This window comes from Triturus cristatus, chromosome 4_1, assembly GCF_964204655.1.
Source record: "Triturus cristatus chromosome 4_1, aTriCri1.1, whole genome shotgun sequence".
In the NCBI taxonomy this organism is placed as follows: Eukaryota; Metazoa; Chordata; class Amphibia; order Caudata; family Salamandridae; genus Triturus; species Triturus cristatus.
In genome coordinates, this window is record NC_140585.1 from 729,341,564 (window position 1) to 729,354,190 (window position 12,627).

Sequence of the window (12,627 nt, forward strand, 5' to 3'; positions counted from 1 at the left end):
GCCACCCACTGGCAAGTGGTGGCCCTGAAAAGACAGACTAAGAGGGTTTGGAGGCTGCTGCAGAGGGGGCGCTGGTGGACTGGCCTGCCCGCTGGCCCCTAAACCCAAGACGCTGGGTTCTACCTCCCCGGCTGCACAGAGGCTGGTTAGCTTGCGCAGGCCTGTGGCTCTGGGCGGAATGTGGTGGGGCACCCCTTCCGTAGCCACGAAAAGGGACGAAAAGCAGACTAGAATTCGGTCTGTTAAACTATGAAATTTCAGTCACTGGTCTGTATCTAAATCTGTGCCACAAACTGAGACAGGCAAAGCCAGGATCATTGGAGTCCTTAACTTGGTTGGATATTTCCCAGACAAATCCACGCGGCTCATACAGCCACCTTTTTAAGGATTCGATCCGAGAAATGTCTGCCGGTGCATTATGGGACCTCAACCCTAGTAAAGCTGTATTTAAAAATAGCATTAAGAACTGTATTCGAATGAGGTCCTTGATCATTGATAAAGCCCAATTTGCCAAACGCAGACACGCCTGGGCAACAATGTCTTCATATGGTCGGTTAGCCCCCGCATCTTACTTATCCTGCACTTACTCCTTGCATCTAAAAATCAGACTTATGGCCGCTAGACTGGGTGAATGGCAATTTCTAAAAGATCTTCCCGTCTGGCGCCGTCTGACAGAGGACGTAATTTGCAGGGGGTGCGGCATGTCTCCCGAAACCATGGAGCATATAGTTTGTCTCTGTCCATCTTTTTTGTCACAACGTAGACGTAAACTGAAAACTGAGTGGAACAGGCTGGGAATCCGATCTTGCAGACAAGCAATCATTGCAGCATTAATGCCAGAAAACACAGATTTAAACATCGCTTTTACAATTTTCTTACGAAATGCTTACCGCTCTCTGAAGTAGTTACGGGCTGGTTCGCTTTTATGCTTTTTTAAGAGCTATTCCATTTTATCTTGTGATTTCTCAACTGCTGCTTATATCTTTTTATTGAACTGTTGCTTTGCACAATTGGCTGTTACTTTACGGTCCATGGTCTGTATTTATGGTCCTTGTCAAAGACCGGAATCTAAATGCACTTTAAATGTTAAACTGGTCATTGCACTTTGCACACTAAGTTTTTTTCCATTGATAGATTGGTGAAGCTTTTTTTTATTGTACGTTGAAGTTTCCATTAACTACTGTTTTTATGTCAAGATTCTGTTTTTAAAATGTTTTGCTGTGTAATTTTGAGGTGATCTTTTAAAGATATTTTATATCTAAATAAAGTATACCTACCTACAGACTGTGCGGGGCGAGAGATGGTAGCGAGGCCCAAGGATCTGGCCGTAGCCCTGGAATCCTTAAAGCACTCGAGCACGTTGTCCGCTTTGTCGACAAACAAGCGACGGCCATCAAAGGGCATGTCCAAAAGAGTTGATTGGACATCACCCGAAAAGCCAGAGGACCTCAACCAGGTGTAGTGTCTCAGGGTTACCGACGTTGAAATCGTCCTGCCTAGCGAGTCGGCGGTGTCCAGTCCACATCATATGCGTACTTCGCTTCATCTCTACCCTCAGCAACTGCACAGGAGAGCACGACCCGGGCCTCCTCCGGTCACTGTGGCAGCACCTGCGCAACTTGGCCCCACATAGAGTGGGTTTAACGGCCCGAGAGACATGCAGTATTCACCGACCGCAGTCCTAAGCTGGCAGAAGAAAATATCTTCTTCCCAAGGTGATCCAGCTTCTTGGATTCCCGATAAGGTAGAGCAATAAGGAATGTGCCCCTGGAAGTTGAGGCTTGGACCGCCAAGCTCGCGGGGTTAGGGTGTTGGGAGAGGAAAATGGGGTCGCCCGGTTCCGGGCGGTGGGCAATCATCTTATCCACAGGGGCCCCTGTGCTGGGCTTAAAGCAAGTGCCCAGAAGGATGTCCGAGAGGGCCTCATTGAACGGCAGCAGGGGCTCCGAAGAGGCCGCTGACGGTTGAGGTACCTCGGTCAGGAGGTTAGTCCTAACCACCACGGTAGGAACGACTATACCGCTGAACCCACCGCCTCTGCGGTTATTCAAGTTATACTTTACAGGCAAAATTATTGTTGTCCTGATGATGATCCCTTTATTCTTCTAATAGGATCGAAACGCCGTCGACACTTGTAAACACCCTATATGTTTTAAAATACTAATTGTGATACATAAGGGTGTTCCATAAATTGGTTGTTGGTTCATTTCCTAATTGCGTCACTTGCAACAAACCATGTCTCTTGCCTGAACCTCGTGTTCCTGTTCTTTTGTTTTGCTGTATGTACTGGACACAGGCTTGTGTCCCACTTTGTGAATTTCTTTGATATTTGTGTCGTATCATTATATCAGTAAAATTTATGACCAATGTCCGGCTGGACAAGTCTTTGAAAATAAGTACTGATTGGGTCCTTATTCATTATTACTTTCATTCCTTCTTCTCTAGGGACTATCAGTGTAACACCACAGCGTAAGAGGCTCCCTCCTCCGTAGGCATGGTAGGGGGAGAAAGCATGCCAAGGTCTGGAGAAGTGTCCAGACCACTGGCCTCACCCAATTCCTCTCTCCATTCCAGTTCTTCCAAGTAGTAGTCGTAGCCGGTACCGGCGGTCAACGTTGGTTCGTGTCCATGTCGAGGGGAAGGCTGGGGTCGGCGTATGTTGGGAACACAACCGGGGTCAGAGGGGGAGGAGGTGTCGCCAATGGATTCAGCTCCAGAGGAGGGGTCGTTAGGTCGACCGACACCAAACCGGATCCAGGACTGGATTGCTGGGGGCATGCGGGGCCAGGGCCGAAGCCGCTGGCATCGCAGGCCTAGAACCCCCAGCTGAGTCTGCTGCCAGACGTCCAGAAGCTTTTGGGACCGCTTCCGCAAAGACTTTGGGGCCATGGCCCGACAGTCGGAGCACAACTTCGGGTCATGGTTGCGGTCCAGGCACCAGAGGCACACTAGATGTGGGTCCGTCACAGACATCAGCTTGTGGCAGGAGCCACAAGGCTTGAAGCGGGTCCGCCGATGTGAAATTCCTGTGCACCAGGAGTCGAACGACTTGAAAAAGATGTCGACAAAAGTAACTAGAGGTACCGCTCTCTCAGGATCTGCTCTGGGTGGCGCGGAAAAAGAAAGAACTGACGTCATCGCGCTGGGGTGGCGTCTAAGTAGTTACCGCGACTACATTTCGGTGAGCACGATGCCAACGACTAGCGCTGAGTCGACACGCAGGGGTTCTGCTAAAGAAAAATTCTCTGGATCCAGTCTGGCGCCTGGGGGTAATTCTAAGGTAAGAAATTCATAACTAATAGTCTCTTTCAGATATAAATGCAAACCAACACACTTACTAATGTGAGAACAGAGAACTAACACCCACACATAAAATCTCCTCAAGAACATTGCGTGAAGACAAGAGGATAGTAATGGAAAAAAGATTATCATTGGTCTCAACACAAAGTACGTATTTCACACAAGTGAGACTGGAAATGTCATTCTTTTGCAAGATGCGCCTTAAATAATATTTTGACAATATGGACTCCCCACAATCCATGAATATTACTGGTTTAAGAAACACAGATTTTGCGCTCTCCTCCTACCCCCACCCACCAACTAGTAAGACGGAAGCAGAAATCATAACCTTAGAGAGGACGGTGCTCAAAGAGATGGATAAACTCGAAGAGCAGAGAAAGTATATCAAGTTAATCTAACTAATTCCGAACCAGTTGCACTCGTTAATTATAACAATCAGAGAAAATCATTATAAAACCAGCTGATAAGGTTGGTGCTATTGTGGTCTTAGAACGCCAGCCAATGAACTTAAAAAACAACATAAAAAAATCAAAAAAAAAAAAAAAAAAATCGAAGAAATAAAAGCAGATATTAAACTCTTAATCAATGAGGTTCTTGAAGAAGGATGGCTCACTGAACATAATTTCTTGATGAATAAGCACCCTAGGACACTGGTCATGTATATTCTACCTAAGATCCATTAAGATAAAGGAAAAACTCCTGGAAGACCAATTATTTAGGGAGTAAACTCCATTTTGGAGTCATTAGCAAAATATGTTGACGTGTTCCTAAAACCATTAATTAAAGATGTCATATCATATGTTAAGGACACCACTGATATCAATCGGGTTGAAAGCTGTGCATTTGACGATCAACATGAAATACTGGCTATTATAGACGTGTAGAATCTATACACCAACATAGTCAAGATGCTGCATTAGAAACTATCAAATGGTTTCTGAGAGCAAGACCAAGTCCACACCCTGTTCCCACCAGTTATAAACTCAGTTTGGCAGAAATTTGCTTGAAGAAGTTTCATCAGTCATATTACATTCAAAGAAAGGAGACTATAATGGGATGCCCCTTCGCACCAGAATTAGCAATACTATTTATGGCACAATACGAAGACAAATGAATATACAAGCATACGCGCTTTAGAAATCAGATCTCCTTATGGAGACAATATATCGAAGCTGTCCTGATTTTGCAGGAGAATTCTGAAGACCTGATAGATTTCCATAAATGGATCAGAGCATAAATACCAAACCTCAAATTCTAAATAACTCAAAATAAACATGAAGGAATAAGTTACTTACCTTGTAAGCATCTGTTTGTGGCAAGTAGTGATGTATATACACATGCTCTGCATACTCCTGCCATCTAGTGTTAGGTCAGGAGTTGCGCAAGTTGTTTGGAAAAGGGTACAAAGCACTGCCTTTCTACTTTGTCTTACTGGTGTGCCAGTATATCCACACACTAGTGTTTGGTGAAGGTGGTGTTGACCATGTAGCAGCCTTACAAATGTCAGCTATGGGTATGTTTACTAGAAAGGAAACGGTTGCTCCCTTTTTGTAAGTAGTGTGCTCTGGGAGAAATCGGTAAAGGCCTTTTGGCCTTAAGGTAGCAAGTTTGAATACATTTGACTATCCATCTGGCTATGCTGGATTTGGATATTGGGCTGCCTTTATGAGATGGAGAAATGGCAAAAATGTTGTTTAGATTTTCTGAAAGCTTTTTTTCTAGCTATGTATAACATGAGTGCTCTTTTGAGATCTAGAGTATGAAGAGCTCTTTCTGCAATAGAATTTGGTTTAGAGAAAAAACTGGCAACTCAATGGATTGGTTGAGGTGAACTTGAGAGTCTACTTTAGGTAGGAATTTAGGGTTGGTGCGAAGAATCACTGTCTTTATGTATTGAAAAGAAGGGTTCTTCTAAGGTTAAAGCCTGGAGCCCACTAACACGCCTGAGTGAGGTAATGGCAACTAAGAATGCCACTTTTCACGAAAAAACCTGAAGGGGGCATAAGCGTAGGGGCTCAATCGGGTAACACATGAGTCTGGTGCGACTGATGTTATGGTTCCAGGAGGGTGCTCGAAGAACCCGTGGTGAAATAACTTTTATGAGTCTTTCTATGAAAGCTTTGATGACTGGAATTTTGCAAAGTGAGAGATGTCTATTTGGGAGGTAGGCAGCAATTGCAGCGAGGTGTAACCGTATGGAAGTTTAAGCTAGATTTGCCTTTTGAAAATAAAGTAGGTAGCAGACAATTTCTTGCACTGTGAATTTTGGAGTATTCATCTTGTTTTTTATTGACAGTAGCAAACCAATTGCTTCCATTTTGCTGCATACCAGGCTCTAGTGGTGGGTTTGAGTGTTTCCTTGAAAATGTCCAAACATTCTGGAGGTAAGTCAAGGTAGCCAAATGGCCAGGTTCAGAGTTTTCGGGCCTGAATGCCTGCTTTGTCCTCGATTTTGAGACAGGAGGTCTGGCCTGTTGGGGAGCATCTAGTGTGGATCTACAGAGAGGTCTAAGAGTGTAGTGAACCAAGGTTGGCATGCCCATGTGGGAGCTACCAGGATCATGGTAAGAGAAGTTTGCCTGAGCTTCTAAACCAGGAAGGGAAGAAGTGGGAGAAGAGGAAAAGTATAGGCAAATATCCTTGACCAACTCATACATAGTGGGTTGCCCTTGGATAGTGGGTGTGGGTACCTGGATCGAAGTCTAGGCATGTTGCGCTTTCTTTTGTGGCAATAAGGTGGTTCTGAGGGAACTCTCACTTTTGGAAGTATGGTAAGAGGACTGGTGCGTGGAGTTCCCATTCATGGACTTTCTGCTGCATCCTGCTGAGAAGATCTGCAAAGTCGTCCGTTCCCGAAAGGTATTCCGCAAACAGGTGAATGTTGTGATATAGAGCCTACTTCAAAATGGCATAAGACAGGTGTAATAGTTGTGAAAAACGAGTTTTTCCCCCACCCCCATCTTGTTTTTGTAGATGATTCACGGCTGTCATATTGTCCGTCCGAGCTAGGACAACCTTGTGCGACAGGTGAGGAAGGAAAGCTTTCAGTGCTAAGTAGACAGCCTGAAGCTCTAGGTAGTTTATGTGTAGTGATTGATGTTTGACATCCATAAGACCTTGTACAGGGAGGTCTTGTAGGTAAACACCCAACCCAGTCTGTGATGGGTCCGTGGTGAGAGTGATGTGGGGAACAGGGTCCCGAAAAGGCCGCCCTTCCAATAGGTTGTTGGTGTTTCACTATTGCAGAGAACGGGGAATGTGGCGGTCTATCAATACTAGGTCCTCCAACTGACACTGACTGAGACCACTGGCGAGCTAGACATTACTGAACAGGACACATATGTAGTCTTCAATGGGGAATTATGGCAATGCATGATGCAATCATTCCTAGCAGACGTATAACCGTCCTTACTGTGATTGTCTGGTTTGTTTGGAACTGGGGCAAGATTGCCTGAAAGTTTTAAATTCGAGCAGGGTTGGGGTAAACTAATCCCAATTGCGTTTAGGACTGCTCCCAAGTAAGGCTGAATTTCTAGGGATTGGAGGTGAGTCTTGGGTACGTTGATGGTAAAATCCAGGCTGTGAAGAAAACTTATTGTCATCTGAGTGTGTTGTTGGCACTGCTATACGTGAAACGGCTTTGATAAGCCAATCATCCAAATAAAGGAATATATAAGTATTTTGTCTTCGTAGATGTGCTGCGACTACCGCTAGGCATTTTGTGTACACTCAAGGTGCAGTAGTCACTCTGAATGGAAGAACTTTGAACTGATAGTGTTTTCCTGCTACCACAAATATTAAGTTTGTGCGAAGAAGTGCTTGGACTTCTTGCTTGAGTAGTGTTTGATGTTCCAGGGATAACTTCCCACCTGTCAGTACGGTTTCCATACCTGTAGAGGCATGATAGAACAATGCCGGAATTAAAATGTGTTCATTGCCAAATACACTGTGGCAAAACAGGTACCACTGTATCTAGCCCTCATGAACTTGTCCATGGCATTTGTGTATCCCTGTCAGTAGATGCTAAAGTATCAAAGAGGAAATCATGCTTTAGGGGTTCTCTATGTTATGAAAAGCTGCTGCTCTCACAATGACTTACTGGTAGGAGGTTGCGTTCTCAGGAGGGGAAGGACGAGCTTGTTACAAGTCTGGATCATTTGGTGTAGTGGGATCCGTGTCATATATATCCCCTAATGGCTCCCCTAACCCACCAGTGTCAGACTGTGGTGATCCCTGAGGGGAAATGTCCTGTATATCTTGTTGTGGTGACAATGGAAGAGAAGAGTGAGGATGGGATGGAAGTGGTGGAGAAGTTGGTGGAGGAGGAGGTGGAGGTGGTGGTGGTGGTGGTGGTGGTGGTGGTATAGGAGGAAGTTGAAAGGAAGAGGTAGTGGCTAAGTCCTTTGGTATTTTCGAGAGGCATGGGAACAGTTTGTGCCTCCTCAAAAGTAAATTTCCTCCTCAGAGGTGGTGGAGAGGAAGGTGAAGCAATAATATGACCAGTGCCAATTCGAATTTGGATTTTCCTCTGGCGAGTCCAACTTTTCTAGGACTGATTTGACAGGAGACGTGGAAGCGGATTATTGTCTTGAGTCTTTAAGAACCAAATGTTTTCTTACAGAGGGTTTCAGCTTTAAAGTGAGATGCTTCGTCGTTGCCGAGGGAGATGGGGTCAGCTTCCAGATGGGTACCAAAGGTCGAGTTGGAACCAAAGCATGTTCTCAGTCCGAAAAGGTTGATGCCAAAGGCTTGGCTTTGGAAGTAATTTTCATCGCCGGGCCCGAAGGTGGGGTGTCTGAAACAGTTTTCCGGTTCCAACCATGGCCCGAAGGCAGTGGTGGTGCAGCGACATCTAAAGCTGAAGGAAATGATTTTTTGGGCATTTTGATGGAGAAGTAGGAGCTGAGGGTCACAGTACTCATGCGCTGGGTGGATGGGATCTGCTGCATCTCCAGGTCTACCTACACGTCGGAGGTTTAATCAATCGGGAAAGCCTCCTCATTCTCCACAGTTGGCTCTTCTTGGACGTGCTCTTCACTGCAGCTGTTGGGAGTGTCATCTGTGGCCTTTTGAGACATTTCTAGATGACAGTCCCTTCGATCCAGAAGAGTTTTCTTGGACCTAAACGACTTACATGTGTCACAATTGGCTTCCTTATGGTTGGATGAAAGACGCAGGTTGTACACAAAGTGTTGGTTGTTGTTCGGGTATTTTGCATGGCAACAAGGCAGAATCTAAAAGGCATGCATTCCACCACCAACACGTTTTCGGATGAGCTAGTATGATGCTGAAGGTAGGCCCAAACAGGCGGTGCCCCAAATGGCGATCGGATGAAAGAATTGGAACAGACAAGTTATCGAAAGTACACAGATGGTGAAAGCACTAATGAGACAATACCTTCAAAGACAGTAAGAACCAAAGTATCCAACCGCACGGAGTCGGAGCACAGAGCCAAAGCACACATGTCTGAACCCAATAGAGGGGTAAAAACTCAACCTCACGACTCTAAAGACTTCTTCGAAGACCAACAACTTGCACAACTTTGGACCAAACACTGGATGGCAGGAGTATGCAGAGCATGTGTATCTACAGCCACACATGCCGAATATTTACTTTGATTTGACGATATGTCATCAGGAAGGGAGGATTTATACAATGTACCAGAAAGATGCAGATAGAAATTCCTTCCTGCTCTACTCCTGCTTGCTACTACGTAATCTCAGAGATAACTTACCTTACAGTCAATTTCTGAGGATCATGCGAAACTGCTACTAGAGGGAAGACTACTTTCTTCATGCAAATGCCCTGTTAGATAAATTAGTAGAGAGGACTTATCCGAGAAAATTGTTTGGAATATCCATAAAAAGTGCACGCTATACTCCTAGGGAGTTTTTGCTGGAGAACACCACAAAGGTAAACAATTGAATCAAATTGTTTGTGTGACGACATACAATCAACATATGAATTTGATTAAGAGAATCACCAGGAAGAATTCGCATGTACTCAAAGATCTTGATTCCACAATGGAAGAACCTCATTTTGCTCTATGAGAAATAAAAAATATCAGTGACCTGGTGGTACTTTCAAATACCGAAAAACGTCAGCAACCTAACGTGCTGCGATAAATGTGATTCCCAACCGCAGTAGGCCATCATAAGTGTTGTAATTGTATAGTCTGTTAATTGACCACACAGGGCTACAATCATTGCAAGATAAAGCAGAGGGAAATTACAAACTGTAACACAAAGAATGCAATATATTTACTCCAATGTCCCTGTCATTTGGCATACATTGGAAAAACATCACAAGAAAGGGAAAAGCGTATAATCCAACATACATCTTGTTATTACCCCTAGTACATCATTATCTTTTGAATAATCATACAGAGAATGACAAACCGGTTGAGCCATTGAACAGTGACGTAGATACATCACTATTGAGAGCTGAGCCACGATGTATTTAGAAACTGCAAACAGTGGAGAAGGGCTTTAATTAAATCTCAGAAGTCTACAATATTTGAATGCCAGCTGTACTCTACTGAATGCTGTACTTCACTGAATGCCTTTGATAAGAAGTATGCTTCACACCATACACCAACAATGTCCATAAAAACATACCATACCATTTGTATGGAAAAATGCAATAATTCTACAAATTTGAATCTGCACATAATGAATGACATAGGATCACAGTGATGACTTTGAGACCTTTGAGACCTTTGTAGCCAGGACTATGTATGAGTGGTGCCTGGTGATTACGTAATTGACAAGTTTTCACAAAGTTGTTAAACGTGCACCGCGTATTAAAATAAGCAGCCCCTTTACAGACACAAGTGAACACCACCTCCTATTAAAGTGAGTAGCCCCCAGTCAGGGAAGACACCTGGGCAAGAATGAGGATGCCACCGTGAGTGTGTGTTGAGAAGCTGAGAAACGTGTGTGCCTAGATACGTTGAACTGGGTTTTCACAGTAAAAGAATTTGTAAGGTATGATCCCATTCCCAATGGCCACTAATGGAATATTTTAAATACATAAGGGACTGACTTAATGAGGGATCTCCAGTCTCATTTTTTTGTTTTGTAGCTTTCAAATTAAAGTTGTCTTAATAGCAATTTTTGTAAAGTTGAACTGTGTTCAAATGAGGTATGTTTGAAAAAACATGCACTAATAGGGAGCAAGGTGAAGTGTTCTGGTTTTAAGTTTATGAATCACTAAAATGGATATTGTAATAATCTCCCCAATACAGAAATCACTAAATTGGATATTGTAATCTCTCCAATACAGAAATATGCGGTAGAAAATATTGTACATGCTTTGTTTTCAAGTTAATGGCCCTGAGCAAGATCTCAAATTAGGTCCCCAAGGTAGATCAAAACGCATACGCATTGCGTTGGATTATTCGAGTACAACTATTAAAGGAGTTTGCGCCCTTAATTCTGGACTGATGAACACCAAGTAACACCCACGCAAGGGGAACATACTTCGCAGGACTGTAGGTTAATTGATCAAAACCAGATTGGTTTATTTTTACTTTTATGTATGATGAATACTTGGTATCACTTTATTATTGATTAGGTTAGCTTTTTATTTGTAATGTCTGGTCTATTGATTAAGTTTGCTTTGAATTTGTAATATCTTTAATTAGGCATTTAATTTATTCATGCTATAGAAGCACTGTAAAATAAACTTACGTTCAAAGGGTCTGCATGTCTTTTTGAATTATATTGGTAAAAGGATGAAGGTTGTATTTGTGCTTTGTTGATGACCCTGACTCACCTTAATTGGGTCCAGCCACTCTCTTATGTAGGCGGTATCCAACAAACAGCACTGGGCTGTCGCTCAGGCCTCTGATCAAAGAACCCAACAAAAGTACAACTTGGTGAGACTAAGCCATATGGGAGTCTACAGACAAGGGGGAGCATGCTATGAATTCAGTTTTGCTGCCCCAAGGAACACAAGGTGCATAAAAACCAGACCAGTTCAGGCATTCTTGGTCCTACCATTAACAACACTTTGCTGAGCAGAATCACTTCCAGTTCACATTTTTCCAAAGACGGCAGGTCTTTATTTCAAAACCAGACTAGTACTTACAGAATAAGGAAGACTCACTCAGACAATATCTTCTGCTTCTATCCTTCAGGGGTTCTGAGCATCAACATCATCTGCACTAGAAGGGGAACATTTACTAATCAATCCAAAATATTAGTGTGATAGCGAACTGTCTGTCCAAACAGTGAAAAGCCAGGATGACCACTTCCTATATTTTTTATAAATAGCTCCAGGTAATAGAAGTCAAAAGCTCTTCAGTCATGGTAGAAGCCCTATGTGCCATAAAAACCATCCATCTTTGGCAAAAACAAAATATTTGTGGTTTGTACGAATACCAGGGCTCACAACTTAGATTTTGGTCGAAAAATGGCAATGCAACATAAATATCAAGTGGAGAATAATAAGAAAAAGCTCAGTGGAGCTCCAGAACTAATGGTGCGGGGCAATGGCACAAATTAACTGACTTAACAGTGTGTACCCCCTTTGCTCGATTCCCCATTCTGTCTGTCCTTATGAGAATATTGAACATTTGCCAGACTCAGGTTGATGCTTTGGGGATATTTCCGGTTGAAAGGATAATTTGATTAGACGGATGCATGCTTAATTTGACTTTTTTCTAAATAATTTGAATATTTCATTTATAAAAGAAAACTCATTTACACTTCAAAATATATTACACAAATTACTACTGCAAAATATGTATTTTATCACCAAAACTGCGTTCTAATTACAAAACCAGCTTTTTATACATTTTAAGTTTCAATGTAAGCATAGGTCAATAATTTAGTTTATAATTATTTTATATAGACCTTAATCTGTGCCTCCAGTTCTTCAGTCTTTTGTTCCATGGCGAGATATTTTTCTTTGTACTCCTTCAGACTACCTTCCACCTGAGAACAGTGCTCCAATGTGCCTTGCAATTTTGCCGTAATCTGCTCCAGCTGGGTACTGACTTTGTTAAGTTCCTATCAAAAGAGATAGCTAAGCAGTTACATTGTACTTGAAAAACAAATCAATAGACAAGGAAGCCTTTCTAGCTAGATTATATGAATGTAGTCTTCTCTCCAGTAAAACCTATAAAGAAAGAAATAATGTAAATATGGATATGACTGAAGCTTAGTGTTATTGTGCAAGTTATTTCAGAGACTATACTCCTTAAAAAGCAGTTTCTCCAAGGTGTTTGCAAAGATCGTTACATTGATAATTTGTGATGCTACATATATTAAAGAGAGGGGTTTTGTGAAATACCATGAAAACTCCTCTCAAAAAGGATATTAG

The 12,627-nt window shown here is 42.9% G+C and overlaps 1 protein-coding gene across 2 annotated transcripts in view; it reads right to left on the reverse strand.

Annotated features, from left to right (window-relative positions):
• EEA1 (early endosome antigen 1) overlaps window positions 1–12,627 on the reverse strand; it is a 603,471-nt gene that overhangs the window by 329,308 nt on the left and 261,536 nt on the right. For both annotated transcript variants that reach the window (XM_085653202.1, XM_085653203.1), the window contains exon 17: window positions 12,159–12,314. In XM_085653202.1, coding sequence (XP_085509328.1) covers window positions 12,159–12,314 — 156 coding nt within the window. The remainder of the gene's footprint in view (window positions 1–12,158; window positions 12,315–12,627) is intronic.